Raw genomic sequence first — 23,439 nt, forward strand, 5'->3', positions numbered from 1 at the left:
AGCCAGTAATGTCCTAACCAAACTAGGGACCACAAAGTATTTTTTGTGATATGTCCCCACCAGGAATCGAACCCGGGACCTCCGGATCGTGAGCCTAACGCTCAACCACTGGACCACGGAGGTCGTTATTATGTTTATTGTTTTTATGACATCAACAGCCTATATACGCCCGACTGCTGGGCACAGGGTGGTCCTCAATCAACCGGAGGGCGTATGGAGCGTACTCCAATACGCTGTTCCACTGCGGGTTGGTGGCGGTGCTTTTGCGGCTAATAGCCGGGACCAACAGCATAATGCTTTGCTTATGCTTTTATTGTTATAACAAATTTAAACTAAAACATGCCAAGATTAATAAAAAACATCCAACACGCCACACTGAGGCAGGGTGCCCAAGAAACTGGCAGCGTTTCCCCTGTGCCAATTATCTGAGCAAAGAAACTGCGGGTCGCAGGATGTCTCAGTAAGGCGCATCGTGAGACCCTTCCTCCTCGTGAGTCCTCTACAGCATACGTTGCCTCGACCGGGGGCTTTGGCAGCTCAATAATAACCTTGTTACTAGGGTTGGTTTTGGCTAAATACTCGCGAAGAATAATGCTTTGAACTCACTAGCAACAGTAAGATCGGCGGTGCAACCACTCTCTCCTTTATCGTTGACGGCGACGACGCCGTAGGTGCCGGCGTCTTCTGGAGTAGCCTTGTCTATGAGAAGCGAGTGCGTGCCGTCAGGGAGCGACACTACCTTGATGCGGTCGCCATCAGGGACGATCTCCCTGCCGTTGTGGGTCCTGGCGGAGGAAGGTGAGAGTTTGAAAAAGTTCAAAGGGTGGTTTGACAAAATCTGTTTTACATGCTGTTATTGCGTTATTTAGCGATAATACCAAAAACAAAAAAGTTCCTAGGGAGTTTTAGGGCATCCTTGAATCTTACCGAAATGAACTTGATTCACAGAAATTCTTTCTGTTTTCAGGGAGATTAAAAAGGCCAAATTGAAACAATTCATCTAAAAAGCAATATTGCAATTTGACATTTGCGCAGCACAGCATTTGTTTGTAACAGTAAGTACTTACATGTAAAGGTAAGTGCGCAATGTGAACAAATGTGAAATTGATTTTTTAGATGAATTGTTTCGATGTGGCCTTTTTAACCCCCGAGGGCCCAGAACACCAGCGTTTCCTTGTGTCAAAAAGAAGTTATTCAATCATGTTTTACTCACCACTTGATCTTAGGCTGAGGATGTCCAAGCACCTTAACTTCCAACTTAACAGGGAACCCTTCGATGACCTTCGTGGGCATAAGTTCAGCAATGAACGCAGGCTTGCGTTCTTTCTGGCCGACCTCGACTGTGGCCTTAGAAGCAATCTCTCCGAGCTTGTTGGTGACGGTGAGAGAGTATACTCCGGCATCTTCAGGTTTGCAGCTATCGATAGACAGGCCAATGATACCGCCAGGCTGGTTGATGAAGTTCACTGCTTGAGACGGACGGATTGGCAGACCTGCAGGAAAGGAAAGACAAGAAAAGTTATATAAATATTGAATAACCTAGACAATTTTAAACATATGGGTTTGAATTTCAATCAAAAGGTTCAAGCGTTTGTAATATAAATGGGGACAAGTTGCTTTCCGAAATAGAGCAAAAAATAAGCTAATTCTATCTCATATCAAAGTTGGAGATTTCCTGTTGCTTCCGTTTGGTCATGCTTGTGGTTTAGTTACGGTACACATAGAGGATTGATAGAAACATAACGCTTAGGTTCCATCAGCTAGATATTATTTAACATTAAGACAATAAATAGCTCTCGCGTCACGGCAACTGCGGGGCTTCGACCAATAGCCGTACGACTAGCTGTGTATGAACCTACACAGCTTCTCAATAAATGTTTCTTGTTTCTTGTTTACTATGTCTATGGTAGATAGCATTCGCGACGTCTACTGGTCGAAGCCCTTGATATAATAATATTTGCTGTGCAGACTGGCCTTTGACGTAGTTTTTTGATTAGTATATAATACGTCTTTAACTATAAAATTGCCGATCTGCAGTACTGGCCATTTCAAATCAAAATAATTTTTGTTTGGCTAAGAATTCTAATTTCAAATTAGTAATTTTATTTTAAAACATGGAATTCTTTTTCCAAAAGTAGTAATTTGTTTATTGATTAGTGTTACATTTTCATCGCATTTCAATTTTTTTCGTCATAATGGATACGTTAAAAGTTCGAGTAATTATGGAATATGAATACCGTCGTGGCAGCAACGGTACATGAGTATTCCATAATTGAAAGCCGATGGAACCTTTTCAAGAGCATACCGTGCTGAATCGACGTGCTAAACATAATCGTTCTCAAGTAAATAACATTACGCACCCTCCGTCGGAATTGGTATTGGGACGCATATTCTGAGCTTCCTTACGAGGAAGCATCCCCCTATCACACAAAGTGGATCGGATCAACATCTTGCCGGTTTATAACTTCGCTAATATTTATGATCAATGGTCGAATAAAACAAAGGTTTCGGAAACCGAAATAATTGCAGGTGAAACGGTTATAGCAGAATGTCGTGGTATCAAAAATCCCTGCCTTTTTGGGACATTTCAGCATAACAGAACATGAGCTACGACTATATCCCAATTGGGGTAGTCGGAGGTACATTCATCGCAAGATGAACTAAGTACCTACACCTCACTGAGCTGGTAGATCAGCGTAATAGGTGACTTCAGACTAATACAAATACAAAGTACAAATATACTTTATTGCACCAAAATAAAAAGAAATAATTACAAAAAGACCTTTAACTAAGTACATGACCAATGGCGGCCTTATCGCTTAAAGCGATTTCTCCCAGACAACCATAAGGTGAGGAAAAATATAAAAATTGAAGGACTAATAAATTATATTAGTATTTTGGCGTTGTTATTTTTCGTCACTTCAACTTTAGAGCCAAGCTTTTGTAAGTGTCATCATCATTAATTTAAGAGCAAAGCTGTTATCGGTGTAGCATTCTGATTGGTACTTTTTTAGGGAAAAATAAGACAGTGGTCCCTCTTGCCTTCCGTCCACCTTTTGTGAGTGTATCTGGTTGAAAATCCGAGTCAATCCGAGAAAAGCCTTGTCTTATTCCACCATAAATAAAGGAATATGACTTACCATCCTTGTACCACTTGATCTCTGGCGCGGGGAAGGCCATGACTTTAGCTTCCAGCTTCAACGGCTGCCCAACCATTGCCTTCGTGTCTTCCAACTCCTGGCTGAAAGATGGCTTCCTTGGAGTGGCTGGAAGATAAAAAACCATTAAGTAACATGTTTTTTGAGTTTTCATTATTTAGTACTTATGTAGCTTTTGGATTTAGTTTATGTATTGTGCAACTATAATACTTATTACACCCTGTTTAACATATTAGCATGATTAAAGAGATATAGTACATAGCCTAGTGCGAAAGAGACGAAAAATGTGTCGCTCTAATCATAGTGGTAACTATTCCAAATGGCCATTATTTAATAGAAAATGAGGCGGGAAATACGAAAATCATGTTTGATTACTTTGCTTTGTTCGATTGAAAAACAATCAGTAGACCGCAAATTGAGTTCTGGTTTTAAAATATCATCTTACACATTTTTTTTTATTTAAAAAGACACAACACAGTAATTAGAACTGCATCACCAACACCTGCATAATATGCTTCAGCAAGAGAGAGTCAGCCCTGTAAAAAAACACCTTCAGGATACTGTAAACTTACGGTTAACAGCAACAGCACAAAGCGCGGAGTTGTCGCCGTTAGGGTTGGAGATGACGAGTTTGTACGCTCCGCAGTCTGCAGGCGTCACTTGCGCGATGTTCAGCTTGATCGTGCCGTCCGGCAGAGCCGTCTGAACCACGTGCGGGTCCGAGGGGGATAGTTCTACGCCATCCTTGTACCTGGGGTGTGATAATACATACTCAGTTAGATTTCGCTTCATCAGTTTCTTCAGTGTCTCTTCAGCGTATAATTTAAGCTGACTATTGGAATACTAGGTCACACAGCCTGTCCAGCATGGCCATCTCTAGATACTAGTATTCCACGGAAAAAATAGGCCGTATGATTTTTGACTTTTGGGATGTTCTGAATAACAGTTTAACGTACCCTTCCAGATATGAAAGTGGGATGCTTAATCGCCACTAGAGCGGAGGTTGCTTGAGCGCTCCTGGACACGCTCAATCACGTTATGACATCATTAAAAAGGATGCCATACTCCCCATGGGCGCATCCAGGGGGGGTTATGACCCTCCCCTGGGCGTCAGGTTGGGTGGCCACTGAAATTTTATCTTATTCTCTACGGATATAGGTTGTCTGCGACCTGGTGACCCCCTCCCCTGACATAAACGCTGGATCCGCTCCTGAATCTCCCTAACAATAAGTGAATTGAAAACATGCGTACGTACCATTTAGCAGTAGGCATAGGGCTGCCATCAACCTTGCACTTCAATTCCAATGGTTCTCCTTCATCGACATCTCGCTGCCTGTCCAGTTTGTGTGTGAACCCTGGCGAAGTCTGCGCTAGCGTGATGGGTGCTTCACACACCGCCTCACCGCTTAGACTCACCGCGCGTACTTTGTACTGTGGGTGAGAAAATTGGTTTAGGAAAGAAGTAATATCGAACGAATATTTCTCGAATTCCAAAGAAAGTTTAGGGGTTGGTCGTAGTCAAAAACCTATAAGATTGATATGAGACACACAGTCTTTTTTCTATCGTGTGGGTTGTGAGGTGGATTACCAACCCAATCAACCCTGGTGTCAGGGTTACTATTGAGCCGCCAAAGGCCAAAGGCCTGACATGGCTCATGTAACGACTACTAACTTGCATACATACACAAGAGCAAAAGACATTTCATTACTATTATCTGACAATAAAACCTTTTAAAGTGGTAAAAATCTTACTAAGACTAATATTGACTATTTAACGTCTCTGCAGACATGTGCAAATGCAAAAAAGTTCTTCTCATCGCATCCTCATCCTTGACAAAGCTGCGCGTCCCGTTGAGTCCGGTCGCTCCAATTTCGGTCATGTTGATGTGTAATTTGCACAGTTTTTATCACCTGTTGAACGCACAACAAGCAACCTTACCTTGCCAGAATCACTAGCATTGAAGTGCTTGATCTCCAGACTGCTGTCCACCTGTCCACCGACTTCAGTGGTGACAGTGTGACGGTCATCATTGGTGATCTCTTCACCATCTTTGTACCAGTGCACTTGCGGCTTGGGCACACCGTCGCAACGGACCGAGAGAGATGCGTCGTCGTAATCTTTGACTGTCTGCTTCTGAAGAGGCTTCGTGAACACTGGCTCGTCAGCTGGATGAAAAAAAAAACATACTTTTTAACACTAATGTAATTAAATGCATGTTCCCTTAGTCGGTTGTGTGTCCCCATATTTTTTGACGTGACTTTTTGTAGCCACAAATGGGATTAACTACTCAACTGGACAAATGGGGAGCTCTGACGGCTCTCCATTTGTTCAGCCAAGTAGTTAATTCTGGGTGCTCAGTTGAATTGCCCCAGAGATAACCAACAGCTGGGGTTACAATGTTAAAGGTTTGTACAAGACATTCACGTGAACGCTTTCTCGTCCGCTTACAGCATTACTAAACCTAGGCCCCAAACAAGGGATCACAAAGTGAGCCCAATGCTCCACTGGACCTCAGAGGCAGTTAAGATATACCGTACCGTTAAAATCAGTAACAATTACATAAGCTGCTAGTGATACCGTAACAAAAACTTTGTGGAATGATTCAAATAGAATAGAAATAGTTTATTATAAAAGGGCACCACACACAAAAAAAGGATAAGAACACCATATCAAATTTCTACTAAAACAATTACAAAAAAGCAAGACAGATGTTTGTCAAAATTATCATAAGGTGGTGATGAACGTCTTTAGACCGTGATTCTGAGTTTATAAGTGAAATTTTCCTTCGCAAAAGTATAGAACTGAAAATAATTAAAAAGAGCACTAAAATTTACATTAATTTTTCGATGGGCTGAATCATTCCCCTCAGTATTCAGTACGGCGTCACTAATACCCTGTATAACTTACTATGCACGCTGAGTCTCGCCTGCTGCGCGGTCTCGCCATGCTCGTTCTTGGCGGTAACAGTGTAGACTCCAGCGTCGCCCACGCCAATGTTGCGCACCTTCAGCGAATATTTGCCTTCCGCCTCGTCTATGGTGATATCATACTGCGATGATGGCTGAATTACGTAGCCGTCCTTGCTCCTGTTTGGAGAGAACGCATAATTATGATTAATGATGCTTCACTTTGAAATTGAGTATATCCGGAGAATATGATTAAGAGGTCGGTAGAGTAGATTTGTTATTAAAACACATAATAACAGGTTCTTACCGCGTTTAAATGGGGATATGAGACTCCCGATATTTCGACACTGTTGCAAGTGCCATTGACATGGGGATGACATGTCATCCCGTGATCATGTCGAAATATCGGGAGTCTCATATCCCCATTTAAACGCGGTAAGAACCCGTTATTATGTGTTTTAATTATGATAACAACCGCGTAAACTTAAAACAATGTAGAGTAGATTTGGCTTGATTCCAAATGTAGTCAATTAGTATTAAAAATAATTAAGCAGTTTCCTAGGTCAAAGATAAATTAATGAAATGAAATTATGATTACTAAATAAAGACGATTACTAAAAAAAGAAGTTTCTGTTTCACTACTGTCTTAAAACAGTTGAAAGGCAAATTCTAAATGTCAATTGGAATCTTATTGTAAAAACGTATACATTGTATACATATCACCAACCATACCGAATTCGATTGAATGTATTTACTCATCGTTAGTAGACATATTGCAACACGCGTATTGTAAAGTCTGATATATCACCCGCGTCGAGCGAGATTGAGAGATTCACCGTAAGGGGTCAACTGTAATTCCATCCAAACAAAGAATTGACAATGACAATGCTTACCATTTACATAAGCTCACGACTATCCCAATTGAGGTAGCAAAAGGTACATCCATCACAAGACGAACTAAGTACCCACGCCATGCTTTCTGTTAGACCAGCGTGATAGGTGGTGAAGCCGTATCGCCGTCTACAATGGTCGAGCCAACTGTGTTAAGTGACAAATGCTTACCATTGAACCTCAGCAATAGGATTAGCGCGGACGTTAGCAACGAAGGTGGTCTCCTCGTAAGGCGTGGCGTTGACGTCTTTCAGGCCTTCGATCTCGGGCCGCAGCAGGATGTCCAGACGAGCTGAACTCTCGCCCACGCCGTACTGGTTCTTCGCTTGGATTGTGTAAATACCAGTGTCTGTGTGGCGACCTGGAGAGTTGAAATACGTTAGGTGGTTTGAAGAATAGGGTAGTTTCCAACCAGTCAAATCAGTTACTTTTTACTAAACGTCAAAACACGAAATTACTATGGAATTTGTATGAAAAAGCACACTGTGACGTCATAGAAAAGCGTGACAAAATGTCGTACTTATTACATTTTTATATTATTACATTTTTCTTTATTAAGGTAAACGCTCCTATTACCGCCAGGTTAAGCTATGCTCTGATTACCTCTCAGAAATTAAGTACTTCTGTATTTGCTAGTGCAGCTTATTTATTTTATTTGTATTGTTATGACTGTCTTCTGCTAAATACATCAAGAATTTTTAATTTTGAGTGAATATTTTGGATAAAAAATAATTTTATGTCCGAAAACTCACTTTCCTCTATTACCGCCACATAAATTGCGGTTTTTTTCTATTACCGCCTTTGCTGCATCGAATACCGCCAACGAGATATCTAACCAACTATTCAGGTACAATAAAATACTTTATTTAAAAAAAAGTTGTTTTTACCACTGTTAATGTAGTTAATAGATACATAAATTGGGATGGCACTGTCTCTCAAAATACAGGTTCACCTAGTTTGAAAGACAGCGTTCCAACAAAAACTGTAAACGAACTGTTTTCAATAATCATCATCATCAACAGCCGTATGACACCCACTGCTGGGCATAGGCCTCCCCCAAGGATCTCCACAACGATCGGTCCTACACTGCCCGCATCCAGCGGCTTCCCGCCACCTTCCCGCCACCGCCTACCCACTGAGCGTCGTCCGACACGTGGTCGCCACTCCAGGACCTTTCCGCCCCAGCGGCCATCGGTTCTCCTCGCTATGTGTCCTGCCCACTGCCACTTCAGTTTTGCAATTCTCCGAGCTATGTCGGTGACTTTAGTTCTCCTGCGGATCTCCTCATTTCTGATTCGATCAAGCAGGGAAATACCGAGCATAGCTCTCTCCATTTCCCGCTGAGCGACACCGAGCCTCCTCACGAGACCCATAGTAAGCGGCGACGTCTCACTGCCGTAGGTCATCACTGGCAACACGCGCTGGTCAAAGACTTTCGTCTTGAGACACTGGTATTTTGGACGAGAAGATATTCCGCAGCTTCCCGAACGCTGCCCATCCGAGTTGGATCCGACGAGAGATCTCTTTCTCGAAGTTGGACTTACCTAACTGGATTATTTGTCCTAGGTAAATGTACTGGTCTACAACTTCGAGTGTAACGTTCCCAACCTGAACTGGAGTGGGTGCGACATGGTCGTTGGACATAATTTTTGTCTTTGCTATGTTCATGCTAAGACCCACTCGTTGGGATGCGTTACTGAGATGCTCGAGCTCAGATCAGTTCTTCCAGGGTCTCAGCCATTAGGACTATATCATCGGCAAATCGAAGGTGCGTCGAGTACTCACCGTTGATGTTGTTGCCAAATCCTTTCCAGTCAAGAAGCTTAAAAATATCCTCCAATGCAGCAGTGAACAGTTTCGGAGAGATGACATCTCCCTGTCTCACTCCTCGCTGCAGTTGGATCGGATTAGAGCTCTGGTTCTGTACTCGAACTGACATAGTGGCATTTTGGTAGAGGTCCCTTAGCTTTTCGATGTACCTATGGTCCACTTGGCACCTCTGAAGAGACTGCAACACCGCTCAGGTCTCGATCGAATCAAAGGCTTTCTCATAGTCCACAAACGCCAAGCAAAGTGGCAGATTATACTCTTCGGTCTTCTGTATAACCTGCCGCAGCGTATGGATGTGGTCTATGGTGCTAAAGCCTTTTCGGAAACCGGCTTGTTCGGGAGGCTGGAAGTCGTCAAATCTGCAAGCGAGACGATTCGTAATGACCCTCGAAAACAACTTGTAGACATGGCTCAGAAGCGAGATAGGTCTGTAGTTCTTCAGTAGGGCTTTATCACCTTTCTTGAAGAACAGGACCACCTCGCTTCCGCTCTATGCCCTCTGCGTTTTGCCCTGAAATATGACGGAATTGAAGAGCCTCTGGAGGGCTTTGAGTATTGGCGTTCCGCCCGCTCTCAGAAGTTCTGCTGTGATTCTGTCATCTCTTGCCGCTTTGTTGATTTTGAGCTGTTTGAGGGCCATCCTAATCTCGTACAGGCTGACGTCCGGGATATCTTCAGTGTAGTGTCGGGTAAGCTTGGCTCGAGGGTCTCGAGCCATGCTTTTGCCTGATGTTTTACGTGGAATATAGCTGTCTATAGAAACTCCCAATCTCCTTCAGGATTTAGGAAGTCGACGAAATGATTCTGTATGAGGAGTTTTCAATAAACTTTATTATTATTGTTATTTTTTTATTAAATGAATTATGACATAAACTACAGAAAAATCTTTTGGTTTCATAGATTTATATACATAATTGACGTCTGTCTCTGTCCGTCCGTCTGTCCATCCGTCTGTCTCTGTCTATCCGTCTGTCTCTGCCGGTCCGACTGTCTCTGTCTATCCGTCTGTCTCTGTCCGTCCGTCTGTCTCTGTCCGTCCGTCTGTCTCTGTCCGTCCGTCTGTCTCTGTCCGTCCGTCTGTCTCTGTCTGTCCTTCTGTCTCTGTCTATCCGTCTATCTCTGTCCGTCCGTCTGTCTCTGCCTGTCCTTCTGTCTCTGTCTGTTCTTCTGTCTCTGTCTGTCCGTCTGTCCCTGTCCGTCCGTTTCGGTCTGTCCGTCCGTCTGTCTCTATCTGACCGTCCGTTTCGGTCTGTCCGTCCGTCTCTGTCAGTCCGAAGAATAATGCATCACCCTGTCTATAAATCATAAGAGGGAATCTATGGTGGCGGTAATAGAAACATGTATGTAATTTCTGTGTTTCAATTTCCGCCACATAAAAATTAGCCTTAAGAAAACAAATAAATATTCAAAATGAGAGCTACGTATGTAATAACCAGTTTCAAAGCATATTTTAATAAATATATAAAGTATTTAAATTAGAAATTCATAATTACTTCAACTACTTGTTCATACATTTCTTAAAAAAATACATTAACTTATATGCAGCACAGGATACTTGAATTCCACCAAATGTGTGGCGTTAATAGATTTTAATATAGTTCATGAACCATACTATAAAATAAGATGATAACATTATGAATGATTGGGCATGTTACCTTAAATAATTAAAAAATACAAATATCATACAAATATCGATCGCCGCCATAGGTGGCGGTAATAGTAACCAAACTGCAAATGTATGCTTCTATCACCGCCACATTTTAAAACTCAAATTAATCATTTAAAACTAACACAAATATCAAATATAGCATGCTTTCTCAGTTCTTAAACGTATTAACAAGTAGTTATAATTACTAAAATGAAGAAAAATATGTTTCATCGGACACAAAACCTTAAGAAAAAAATGTTGTATGCTTATGCATTTCAGTAGTGGCTTGTATGGAGCGCGTTGCTTGTGCGGACACTGCACACTTACAGACCAATCACAAATTAGACTGTTGTTGCCCACGCTCAGGGGTATGTTCGTTTCATAGTCAATTAATACATGTATGTTTTGACATTTGAATCAATTTTCTATCTCGGACACAATTCAAAATATCCGCAATTTAAAAAAGGTGGCGGTAAACGATGTCGATTTTTGGGTGGCGTTAATAGGAGCGTTTACCTTAAAAGTCATAAATACGTTAAATAGAAAAATGGAAACAATTTTGTCACCTTTAGATCTGTCTTTATTTAGTAATCAGAATTTCAAAATTTATCTTTGACCTTGGAAACGTAAGTGATCACGACCAGTAATAGGTATTCCCGATTTATTTATTATTTACTAAAGAGTCATTTGGTTTGTGGGACGAAAACTGAAGAATTCTTAACGAAATTCGAAGCACGGATCATTATATTTCATTAAACGGACAATCAAGTGATCAGCCTTTAAAGTCCTATAACCAACTAAACTTGGGATCACAAAGTGATTTTCGTGATGTGTCTCCACCGGGATTGAAAAAGAGCCAACCAGTCGAGGTAGTTAGACTATTAACTTTAAAGTGTTTATGTATCCCAATAATGCTGTTTTGACAGATTAAAGAAAACTACGTATTATTGGTGCCTATGCCTATGCCTATAAGTTTCTATTATTGGTGCCTATTTGACAACTCTTAAATTATTGCCTTCCTTCACTAAAAATACGTGCAAGAGAGAGATGGAGCTAGTTTACTCCTGTCAATTCTTCTTCTTATCGTGTGGGTTGTGAGGTGGAATGCCAGCCTCATCAACCTTGATGTCAGGATTATGATTGAGCCGCCAAAGGCCCCTGATATGACTCACGTAACGATTACTCACTTACATCAGTAAATAGTAACCGGGACCAACGGCTTAACGTGCCTTCCGAAGCACGGATCATCTTACTTTTCGGACAATCAGGTGATCAGCCTGTAATGTTCTAACCAAACTAGGGATCACAAATTGATTTTTGTGATATGTCCCCACCGGGATTCGAACCCGGGGCCTCCGGATCGTGAGTCCAACGCTCAACCACTGGACCACAGAGGCCGTTTTTAATCGTATCGACACCATTGGCGGTCTAGACCAAGTAACCTATATTACTACTAACCAGTAGGAATGTTCAGAGTAAACGTGCACTCTTTAAGCCCGTGCTCGATGTCCTTAGTATCAGCCGACATTTGGACAGTGGCGTCAGGAGTCAACTCGACTCCGTTGAGCAACCAGGCAACATGTGGTTGAGGGTCCGCTGTGCAGACAGCTTTCATGGTGACTGGCTCCCTTTGCATCACGCTTGTGGCTTGGAGGGGGCTCGTGAAGATTGGCTTGCGGAACTCGCTTACAGCTGGGGGGGAAGGATTGCTGGATTAGCATTTGGACGGTTATAATGATTCAATTTAAAAAGATTATAAAGATTATTTATTTCCTCCACAAAAACTTTTCCCATACAAAAACATTCGGTTTGAACATGAAATTTGTCAAGAGGCTGGAGCCTAAATAAGGTGAAGTCCAAGACCTCCAGATGCTTATGAAGACTTGAATTTCATAAACATAGAAGATTTCTTTAATTTCAGTTCAACAGACTTCTCTGTTGTCAAGAGCAGTTTTAAAGTATGTATCAAAAATAAACATACAAAACTTACACTGGTAATCTCTGATGTGGCAGGTAGAGCCACAAGTAATTAGAGTATCCTCAGATACTTCTGATAGCTGATCAATCATCATAATAATGGTTCACTTTTATGACATGCTCAGGATGTTTTTTGTTTATTTTCAGCGCATAAATCGTGAGTATAGTTTTTGAATCATCTAATAGAGGTTAAATTTTAATTAAAACTACTTACAAGTAACAGTAAGCTCAGCATTCTGGACCTTCTTGCCCAGATCGTTGGTGATCTCGCATTGCCATTTACCCTTGTCAGTCATCTCGACGGAATCAATAGCGAGTTTGTAGACATCCCCTTCAGCGGTGACGTGGATTCGGTTGCTAGGTTTGACTTCTTTGCCGTTATGCAGCCATCTGACGGTTGGCTTAGGAGCTCCAATGGCCTGAACTGTGTAGACGAGCGGCAGAGATTCGTAGATGTGACCGTCCTTCATGCTGCTTTCTTTTATTGTGGGGGGTGCTGCAAGTGTAAAAGATATAGATTAGGTCATTGAAATAGTGGACAGTCAGCTGTTGAAAGACGCGACGAGAAAGAACGAAGAACTATCAAAAAGAAGGTAAAAAATGATGACTTTTAACTTGATTGATTTGCTAAACAAATAATCAATTGCAATAAGAAATATGCTGATAAATTCAACACAAAAGATTAATAAACCAACGAGATAGATAACGATATTAAATAAATAGAAACAAACAAGTAAGAAAAACATAACTTACACCTGCTGACCTAAAATCGAATACGTATTTACAAAAAGAAGAGCAAAACAATATGAAAATACCCAACGAAAGCAAGAATACCAAGCATCTGATTTATTTCTTACACAAATAAAATAGTAAAATAACCGTAGATTTCGCAATATATACAGCAGTTATTGTAGAAATTTATTTACGATCAAAACATTGTACCTCACTTACCTAAGTGTACCGATGATGTATGAAAAATTGTGCCCGAATGTGTAAAATACTCACCATTATCGATGACAAACTAAATTGTAAATTGATTCATTTCTGTGCTAAACATTTAAAGCGTCAATCGTGCTGGCAAAAAACTTGCATAGAAATATTTTTATTTACCTTGATGATGTGATAGTTGGCGATAACTCAGTACCTCTGCCGCACCGAGCCCCAATTATTAGTATGCCAGAAGGGAATGTTATTACGCATGCGCGCTAAAACAAACATACGACAGAGCATTAGCACAGTACACTAACAGGATACGTGAAAGAATGATCTGCTGTTTTCTTTAGAAAATGAATAGAGAATTTTGTCAGAGGGAAGATTCAAGGGTGAAAATTCAAGGAATGCAGAGATAGAAAATGGCAGACCATAGTTAATATTGACAACAGCAATTTGATATAGGATATATAAAAGCGTTTATTTCCCGTCAGTTGCTTAGCGTTACTTTGTCCAGCCCGTTTTCAATTTACGATGCCCTTTCCAATACTTTATGTATATTTCAATTACCTTTTTCGGTTTCCTCAGTAAGTATCTCATCTAGAATGCTCCTTTGTCTTTGACTACGTCTCAACAATGCTTCTATGTCGTCGTCCTCTTCTTCTTCCACACTAAACAGTTTGCCATTAAGCTTTCTCGTTCGTTCTACTGTCGTTTGTGTTAAATTCTTTGTTATATTGTCAAAGTCTTTCATTGGACTGAGAACAAATTCTTCTAATATTCTATTCTTTACATCATCGATTTTGCTTTTCGCAGCTTTGAACTCGTTTTCGTCGAATTCTTTCGATATGTGAATAAGTTTTTCAGTGATGTCGTTTTCGAAAACCTTTTCCGATTTCTCTTTTAGGATGAACGACTCTTCCTCCCCCTTTTCTCTGTAATAATCTTCTTTAAATGACGTTTGGCGTACGTATGAATCTCTACTAAATACTTTTCTGGTATCGTCTAAATCAAAGATAGATTTTGATAGATCTTCTATTGAAATGTCTCGCGAAAGTGGCTCATTGTGCCAGCTACTTTCATCTTCGGACACAGACATTATTGAAATTGTTCTATTTGACTGTTGTCGGCCACATCTAAAGCTGCCCTCAGCTTCGGAATCAGTCGCAGGCTCTTCAATGATACCATATGTACCTCTTCTAATATGTTCCGGTACAGAAAAATTCCCCATTTCACTTAATATGTAGCTGTGGCTAGCTATTTCTTCTACTTGTAATGAAGTGGTATGAGGTTGATTTGGTTGAATAATCTTTCTGGCCCCATATTCGTCATCGTCATCGTAATAAACTTTTGAAGTCATTTTGTGTAAAGTGCGCGTTTCGGCTGGACCTACCAGTTAAAATAGGAAGTTGATTTTCAAGTAAAATAATTTATTGAACGCATTTCAGTTAAACGTGCGATGGAATCTAATGCATTATATTTCAAATTAATAGTTTTATTTTTAATAAATATTTTGAAATTAAGCAATTTGGTATGACTGAAATTAGAAGATGAATCTAAGAAGTTAGGACGAGAGGAAGGGGTAAGCGTTATACTGACCTGTTATAATGGCGCCATGAGACTTGCTGCTGCTGACTTTAGATACTACAATAGATCCGTCGGCAGCCGTCTTGAACGTGGTTACAGTTTCGAAAACTCGGTCTAAACAAATCACACTTACACGTTAAAACACAGGTTAAAAGCATGCAACAATATGCGCGAAAACGTGAGTTTCTCGCAATCTAGAAGCTGTTTGCGATATCGAAGGGAGAAGCTTGAAGCGCTTAATGTTTTTATACCTTCGGTTTCAGCACTTAATGGTTCTTCAAGGGATTTTTTCTTAACTGATTTACGTTTAGGACTCTTCAAGTCTTCATCAATTGGGACTTCTTCGATGATCTCCGGTTTGGTAACACCCTTTTTCGCAGTTTGATTTTCATCGTCGACTTCTTCAATTATAGGTTGCTTGTTGCTTTCATTTTCATTGGCGTCATCCCAAAATGATTTTTCTTCAGCTACCTCTGGTTCAGTAATAGATTTTCTTCCTTTTCTCGCAGCTGGAGTCTCCACTTCTTCAATTTTTGGCTTCTTCGTCTTTCCATCGTCGTCCACATCATCCCAGATAGATTTTTCTTCAGCTGTTTCTGGTTCGGTGATAGATTTTCTGCCTTTGCCTGGAGTTGGAGCGTCTACTTCTTCAACTATCGGTTTCTTTGTCTTCTCATCATCATCCACATCATCCCAGATAGATTTTTCTTCAGCTGTTTCTGGTTCGGTGATAGATTTTCTGCCTTTGCCTGGAGTTGGAGTATCTACTTCTTCAACTATAGGTTTCTTTGTCTTCCCATCATCATCCACATCGTCCCAGATAGATTTTTCTTCCGCGGTCTCCGCTTTTGTCTTTCCTTTATTTGCTTTTTGTTTCTTCCCGCTGTCCACCTCCTCTTCTATGACCTTTTGTGTCGATTTACTTTCGTCGTCGAGTTCATTTTCGATAAGCGCTTCCTTTTTGAGAGTCGAAAGTACTTCTTTGGCTATTAAATGAAAAATGGTTATGATAAAACAAATTTTATTAAATATGGGGATTATAAATGAATAACGTCACAGATGACGAAATGGGGTTAAATGTAAGGTAAGTGCATACATATCGGTAAGTGCATTCTGCATTCTTGTCTCAGAGAATGCTTCAATGGATCAACAGTAACAATACTACTACCAGTTGCGAATGGTATCTACGGACGTCACAGTAAAACTAATTCGTGCACTAACGCAGACATATTCTAAGTTTCATTCATTCTATGTTAATAACAACTACTTTACCTACGTAGAGTCCAGCGGTGTACCAATTTGAGTAGTGTTTGCCATTGTGTTGTGTATATCTTACCATTTATGTAGTCAAATGACGGAGTATAAAAAATAAGACGTGTGTGGTGTATTTGTGCAGTGTATGTGAATGAGCTGGAAATTATCACACTTAATATTTTAAATGTGTTGCTGATCTTTGTCCATGACTGTTTAGCAATTCTATTTGCTAATTCGAAGATACTCTTCGGTTGTTTGAGGGGATGCCTATGCCGAACAGTGGGTCGTATATAGACTTTTTATGTAAGTATGATGATATTCTATATCTAATTACAAGAAGAAAAATCGTCATTATATTCGAATGCATAAAAGGGACTCGTCGGATGTCCTTTTTAAGGCTCAAGAATGTAACCTTTATCTTTGCCTTTTAACAGAGAATTATTGCCTATTTTTTAAAAATCGTTTAATATTGCGGGTTGAACAGGATAATGGCACAATATTTGACAAAATGAATTAAATCCAGTTTGGTAGTCCACAGTGGTGACTTTATACTATGCATTAAATATATTTACTGTTATTTTTGTATACTCGTAATTCGTCGAGATTCATTAACGTGAAATAGCACGAGACTTTGACTGGTCTTCTTGTGGGTTTTCCTCAGATGGCTTTCCTGAGGGTTCTCACCCAGTAGAAGCCGGAAGGTGCCCTGTTGGGCGCGAACCTCGGCTCAGGGCGTCGAATGGAACTGACAATATTTATATAAGGTATGAACCTGTAAAATATTGTGCTACTATAGTATTCACCCCGCGATATAAAGTCACAGAAGTCTATCCTAAGCTTCATTTACGAATCCTATCTACCTATCCCCAATATCCTGAGTCGTCATATGATCCTGAGAGGCACGCCAATCCGTTGGTTTTGGTTACTATACTGATGTAAGTACGTAGTCGTTACATGAGTCATGCCATGGCCTTTGGCGGCTCAATAGCAAGCCTGACACCAGGGTTGATGAGGTAGGTAATCCACCCCACAACCCGCACGATAGAAGAAGTGATCCTGATACTCACTGTGTACAGTGACGGTGCTCTTCGTGGACACGCTGCCCATCTCGTTGGACGCACGCACCTCGTACTCGCCGCCGTCTTCCTCCTTCACCAGGTTTACCGTCAGGTGATAGTTTTCTAGTCTGAAATATATCAGTTCGAATTTATTTGCTAAAAACTTACTAAGAAATCATTACCGTCTTAACACTTTCAAAGACAGTACGTCTATAGCCCTGGTCCCAAGTGCTATGAATGAAAGGTCATGCCATGGTTACCGTCCACTAAAGAGTTATAGAGTTTATTAATAATAATGAAACTACAGTTTCGATTGCTGTGCATAAAGAAACAGAAATTCCAGTATTATAGAAACCTAAAGACACTAAGGGTTTTTAGTATTATGTTTATATGTGCAATAAAGCGTTTTTGTATTGTATTGGTGGTAGTAATCTCAGCTGAGACAGCCCTCAAAATCATGCTCAAGTCTCTGTTTTCATAAAAGAACATTGACATGATTTTGAGGACAGTCTTGAAGCTGAGATTAGTTTATTAATACCACCCTAAGGAAGCAAGTAGTGTTGGCAAGACTGACAGACGTATAGATCATCAAACCCAACCCGATTTTTTTACAGTTTCAGACACGTTTAATCTCATAACCGATTTCTTTCATGAAAAGGTATTTATAAAGAATAGTTTAGCATACCTCTGAGAGTCCCTCTCTATCTTTATCCTGGCATCGAGAGTGACCTCCCGGCCGTCCTTGTACCATTTGAGTTTGGGCTCGGGGCAGCCTTCCACTTCCACCTCCAGCTTGAGGGTCTGTCCTTCATCTACTGTCATGTCCACCAGACTCTTGGTGAAGCGAGGTTTCCCTGGAAAATATCACGTTTTAGTTCTCCATGTCATGAGATACGTTGTTTTACGAATTTGCATCGTATGTAAATGTACGAAGCACCCAGCCATTCCATAATATTGATAACGTTTTGTCTATATTCACCAGCTTAAATTAATTGTTCCATAAGGAATATGTTTCGTTGTGCCATGAAAAAACCCTGTGGTACAAGTAGTTGTACCAAGCGGTTGCATCACGGGACCCATAGGCTCCATATTCCTTGGAAGGACGGTATTGTTCCCGAGGGTTCATACGTATTCGCACGAGACGCATTCGTCCGAAAGTACAACCGATTTAATGCCCGGACTCCACCAATTTGCTGTGTGTGTCAGGATTGGTGGACTTTGGACCTAAAGTTTCTGGAAAAATCTAGTTGACTTACTGTTGACTGTGAAGGTGGCCTCGCAGGAGTCGGATCCCAAATCGTTGGAGACCTTGCAGGAGTACTTTCCAGAGTACTCGGCAGAGACTTCCTTGAGGATCAGCTTGTGAGTGTTGCCGGTGTCTACGCGTGTGAACACCGACTTCTTCTCCGTGATCTCCATGTCGCCGAGGTACCTGTGTGGAGGGAGTTGTTAGGATTGTACGGGTTTTGTTTACGGTTTATTTGGCGTAAACACTGTGGTTGATATACCATTTTTGATTGTTTTTTATTGATACAGCGTTTTTAGTAGAAATGCATTAAGGAAGGAAATTGAGACATATTTTTTTTTTCAGTGACTTTAAAGTATTTTCTAGCGTTTTCTGAATATTTATTTCAAAAAAGAAAATTGCCTACTATGCAAGAATTATATCGCCTTTACTTATTAGAAAAGGGTAATACTCGTAGTTTAGTTCCTGAACATCGTAAAATGATCCTTTTCGGAGGACAAAAACATACTTAGTTTTGGTTTTTACTTTTTTGATAGGTATAACTTACGGATGGCATTCATTGCTCGGCGGCCGAGAAACTGTCGAGGACTTTTACTTGGTATAAAATTGGCGGACCTGAGAGTGCTCAGATGGACTCTGGTACAACAAATACAGCTTACCATTTGATGGTGGGCTCAGGGAAGGCCTCAACAGCGACGGTGAACTCAACATTAACGTCGCCTTCAGCAGCGGTGGTGTCTTTCAATTTCTGAGTGAAGAGCGGTCCACTACGCACGTTCAGCTTGCACGAGTCCGTAGCGGTGCCGTGGGTGTTGCGGATCTGTGGAAAGAATTGGGAATAAAGGTCCGTATTGAAAATAAAATAAAATGGAAAAAAAGTTACAGTTCGCAGACTAACACAATGATAGCTGCACACAGAGATGGGTCTTTGGCGGCTCAATATGAACCCTGACTCCAGGGTTGATGAGCTCGGTAATCCATCTCACAACCCACACGATAGAAGATATGTATATCGGCGACATGTGCTAATATCCATAGAAAGAAAGAAAGAAAGAAAAATCATTTATTCAACCAATTATGTCACACTACACAAACTTAAATTTAGTTACATAGATTGTTAGTTGTACAATATATTTTGTAAGAAGTAGATTTTTTGAGTAATGTGACACAACTGTGAAAAAGGAACCGACTCAGCATAAGTTCATCTCAACACGTTGAGGTGAACGCTGTTTTTTCAGTCGACCCCTTTTGCCTTTTGCCGTTTTACCATAGGATGATAATAGCATTATATCTGTCCTATTATTTCGGTACCAAGTGGCAGCTGCAAGGTGCCTTTTGAAGAATTATGGTGCTGTCTATTCCAATATGCTTTTACAGTCTTTATCTTTCTGAACGTCTGTTGACATACCTCGCAGGAGTATTCTCCAGTGTCGGCGCGGGCTGCGGAGGAGATGACCAGGGAGTGCGCCTCCCCTGACGACGAGATCTTCACAGTCGACGACTCCACCAGCTCTGTCTTGTTCTTGAACCTGTAAATAGTAATTCGTAATAATATAACCGTTTAATAATACCGATTTTGAGCTGAGTTCGAGGAAGACCTTGAGGTCGCCTCAGCTGAGGGCGGAGTCGACGATGGTTGGAGTTAACATCTTAGAATATTGGTGTTAATCTCAAAGACTGACCATGTAACAGTGGGCGCGGGTTCAGCCTCCACTTCCACCTTGAAGCTGACGGTTTCCTTCTCCTCGCACACCTTGTCTTCACCCAGCTTCTTGGTGATCTTGGGCGGTGACGTCACGTGCCATTGCCAGAAGTCCGAGCATTGGTTCACTTCATTCCTGGAGGGAAATGGTAAAAGTAAGTTATGTATTGGATAAAGCATATTTTATTGTTAGTCGTTCATTGTGCAAATTATGAGAATCCTGTCTTAGACTGTAGAGGTAACATATAATAGAACCTACTTTAGTTTGTGCTATTCATCATCATCTATAGCATTATCCCGTTTGTCACAGGGTCTGCTTACCTAACCTGAAGATTTGATAGGTCCGGTTTTTTACAGAAGCGACTGCCTGTTTGACCTTCCAACATTAGATCGTGGTTTTGAAAAAGAAGAATAACTAAGCGACGCCAGTTTTTATTGTTATATCGGTGGCCACATTGTGACACTTTTGCAATTAAAGAGTCACGAGTATTAATTAAAGAGACACAAAATGCACACGATAAATGAAGCATGGTGAAAGGCGTAAACATGACTCGCGACTGATACAAGATTCATACCAATTACCTTCGAAATCTTATAAAAAAAATCTGTCACAAAATTTTGTAAATACACAAAGTACCTAGTGTAAGCTAAACTTAAAATAATCCAAAATTTAGAACCTTCTTCAACTTACTTGACAACAACGGAGTAAGACCCAGAATCGGTGAGCTTGGCATCCTTGATGATGATCTTATAAACCGAGTCGCTTTCCTTGACGATCTGAATACGCTCGGAGCTCTTGATCAAGACGCCGTCCTTGTAGAACTCAACCTCAGGAGCCGGGGTGCCCTCGATTTCCACAGTCACCGTGTGAGTAGCACTCACCTGAACAAGAATTTGCAAATATTATAGCAGAGCGACCGGATTGGAAAAGGTGATGTTAAATAAAAAATGTAAAATAGATGACACATAGACTCGACCATTAATTATAGACGGCGATACGGCTCACCACCTATCACGTTGGTATATCACAAAGGTGGTATATACGTATAGGTAAGTACACGGGTACTTAGTTGATCTTTTGATAGATGTACTTCTGACTACGCCAATTGGGATATAGTCGTGAAGCTTATATTGTATGTATTACGTTAGATGCATATTGCCACGACATTTCAAGTGACTTGAACGGCATTTTACTACCTGCCTTCACAAATGGGACCTCAGTGCGGGCAATTCATCCCATTGGGGCGTTCCATTTGTCCTGTTTGTCTGATAAAAGACGAATACCTATATACTCGTAATTCGTTACGATGATGGTTTCAACCTCGACATCTTGGAAAACTTGCACGTCAACAGCGGAACTTTTATTCAACATTACAAGTTACTTACCATGCAAGACTGATTCTCGATCTTCTTCTTGATCTTGGGAGCCTGTTTGATGATGAGCGTCATGGTGGAGGAGTCTTCGCCCAGGTCGTTGGAAGCCGTCACGAGGTACTCGCCGGCGTCTGCGCTCGTTACGTTCTTGATTACTAGGGACATGCTCTCGTCGTCTTCGTGGAGGAACCTGGGAAATTGTTTTGGTGACTTTGACTTTCGGCCAAGTAGTTAATGCCATCTGCGGCAAATCTACAATAAGTCACGTCAAAAAAAGGTGACTTTGACGCCCTGAGTTCTCATATGAACCCAGTCTTCGTAGATCGATAAAAATCCTTGCAGGTGTAGTAAAATGAAATGTTGGTTTAAGTATCTATTATGGCATATTGCTTGTCTAGAGAAGTATCGTTTGTCAGTCTAGTTTAGAACACAGATGAAGGGTAGCTTGTCTGACGGTTTTTTATAGGATACACTTCGGTGAGTGTGCGCAGGAACTTCACGAGTTCCACCACCCACTCCATTCCATCTACGGACAACTAGACGTCGGTAGGTATTTCATCCTTATGTTGTAGATATACCACCAATCCGCACAAAATGTTTTGCCTCTTCCTTTATGTCGTCGTCTGTTTTTCCAACTCGTTATTATCTGGGAGTCTTCAAGGCTAGAGTGAATAGTTATTTGCTAGGTTAGCGTGATCCACCCTAAACCACATCGACACTTACAATCAGGTGAGATTGGGGTCAAACGCGAGCCTATATTATTTAAAAAGTTATCTTTACATACCAAAATGATCACAACTTTGGTTATTTATACTACGGTATGACAAATACAGAAAATAAATGGATGAATGTTATTAAACACTGGCAAGTACTCAATCATATTGACGTACATATAAACTAGAAAAAAAAATCTATTGGTGAGAAGATTCTTGTCAATACATACATGTCTACATACATTTAATTACATAAGTTGTGCACGTCTGTAATTGGTGCAAACACTAGTACTAGCCTTAAGAAAGTTTTATTAATTGTTGTGTGTTTGTACTGTTGATGTGCCTAATAAGTAAATAAATAAATTAAAAATGAACATCATCGAAACATCGGCATAATGACGTAACAGACCAAAATATTAGCATGAAGAGATCTCTTCTTTTATCCTAGTTGTTACTTTTAACTCACTTGTGCCTAGTGTCAGCCTCGATGATTTTCCCGTCGTGTTTGAACACGATGCTGGGCTTCGGGAAGCCCTTGCACTGCAGTTCCAGCATGGCGGAGGCTCCAGCGGAGACGATGGCCTCTCGGTGCTCGATCACCAAGGTTGGCTTCTCTGGCTCGCGGTGGAGTTCGTGGACTGCGCCTGAAGGTTGGTGGGAAGAATTATTAGGAGGTTCTTTGAGGTTTTTGGCGTTAGGTTGTTAGGGAGCAGTAAAATGCCGTAGCTTATTATGGTTGGCGCTTTTAATATGACTTTTTTAATAATTTGGCAACTCAATATTTTGATTTTGTGAGTGACAAATTGCACTTATTATAATAGTAATAGGTTGCTCATTTATCAAAACATAGGAGACATTTGAGAGTTTCAAATATTTTTCGTCTTAGATTTAAAAGCTTTGAAGCAAGCTGAAAACAGTAATATTCCAGAAAAGCTATATTATTATACAGTCATGAGCAATATAATGGACCCACTTTAGGACTCTGTCGCACTAACATATTTGACATTTAGTGAGACTTACAGTTGAATTTGTCAAAAAAGTTAATGTGACATGGTACCAAAGTGTATACGTCATATTAATGCTCGTGACCGTATATGAGTATATATCATTATTATAGTCAATATATTTTACATAATATATTATAGACAATCTAACAAATTGATA

The 23,439-nt window shown here is 40.7% G+C and overlaps 1 protein-coding gene across 5 annotated transcripts in view; it reads right to left on the bottom strand.

Moving 5' to 3' along the window:
• The window catches only part of LOC126373495 (obscurin), a 141,030-nt gene that overhangs the window by 16,502 nt on the left and 101,089 nt on the right, over positions 1 to 23,439 (bottom strand). For 3 of the 5 annotated variants that reach the window (XM_050019656.1, XM_050019650.1, XM_050019652.1), the window contains 22 exons: positions 22,742 to 22,919; positions 21,575 to 21,752; positions 20,880 to 21,070; positions 20,169 to 20,324; positions 19,895 to 20,015; positions 19,146 to 19,306; positions 18,497 to 18,672; positions 17,926 to 18,094; positions 17,250 to 17,368; positions 15,180 to 15,914; positions 14,941 to 15,042; positions 13,912 to 14,730; positions 12,626 to 12,907; positions 11,893 to 12,126; positions 7,128 to 7,317; positions 6,067 to 6,245; positions 5,098 to 5,324; positions 4,414 to 4,589; positions 3,731 to 3,909; positions 3,141 to 3,266; positions 1,214 to 1,493; positions 607 to 785 (listed from right to left, as the gene is read on the bottom strand). In XM_050019656.1, coding sequence (XP_049875613.1) covers positions 607 to 785; positions 1,214 to 1,493; positions 3,141 to 3,266; positions 3,731 to 3,909; positions 4,414 to 4,589; positions 5,098 to 5,324; positions 6,067 to 6,245; positions 7,128 to 7,317; positions 11,893 to 12,126; positions 12,626 to 12,907; positions 13,912 to 14,730; positions 14,941 to 15,042; positions 15,180 to 15,914; positions 17,250 to 17,368; positions 17,926 to 18,094; positions 18,497 to 18,672; positions 19,146 to 19,306; positions 19,895 to 20,015; positions 20,169 to 20,324; positions 20,880 to 21,070; positions 21,575 to 21,752; positions 22,742 to 22,919 — 5,157 coding nt within the window. The remainder of the gene's footprint in view (positions 1 to 606; positions 786 to 1,213; positions 1,494 to 3,140; positions 3,267 to 3,730; positions 3,910 to 4,413; positions 4,590 to 5,097; positions 5,325 to 6,066; positions 6,246 to 7,127; positions 7,318 to 11,892; positions 12,127 to 12,625; positions 12,908 to 13,911; positions 14,731 to 14,940; positions 15,043 to 15,179; positions 15,915 to 17,249; positions 17,369 to 17,925; positions 18,095 to 18,496; positions 18,673 to 19,145; positions 19,307 to 19,894; positions 20,016 to 20,168; positions 20,325 to 20,879; positions 21,071 to 21,574; positions 21,753 to 22,741; positions 22,920 to 23,439) is intronic. The other 2 variants (XM_050019653.1, XM_050019654.1) reach the window with 2 other exon arrangements.

Source organism: Pectinophora gossypiella, chromosome 2, assembly GCF_024362695.1.
Source record: "Pectinophora gossypiella chromosome 2, ilPecGoss1.1, whole genome shotgun sequence".
Classification (NCBI taxonomy): Eukaryota; Metazoa; Arthropoda; class Insecta; order Lepidoptera; family Gelechiidae; genus Pectinophora; species Pectinophora gossypiella.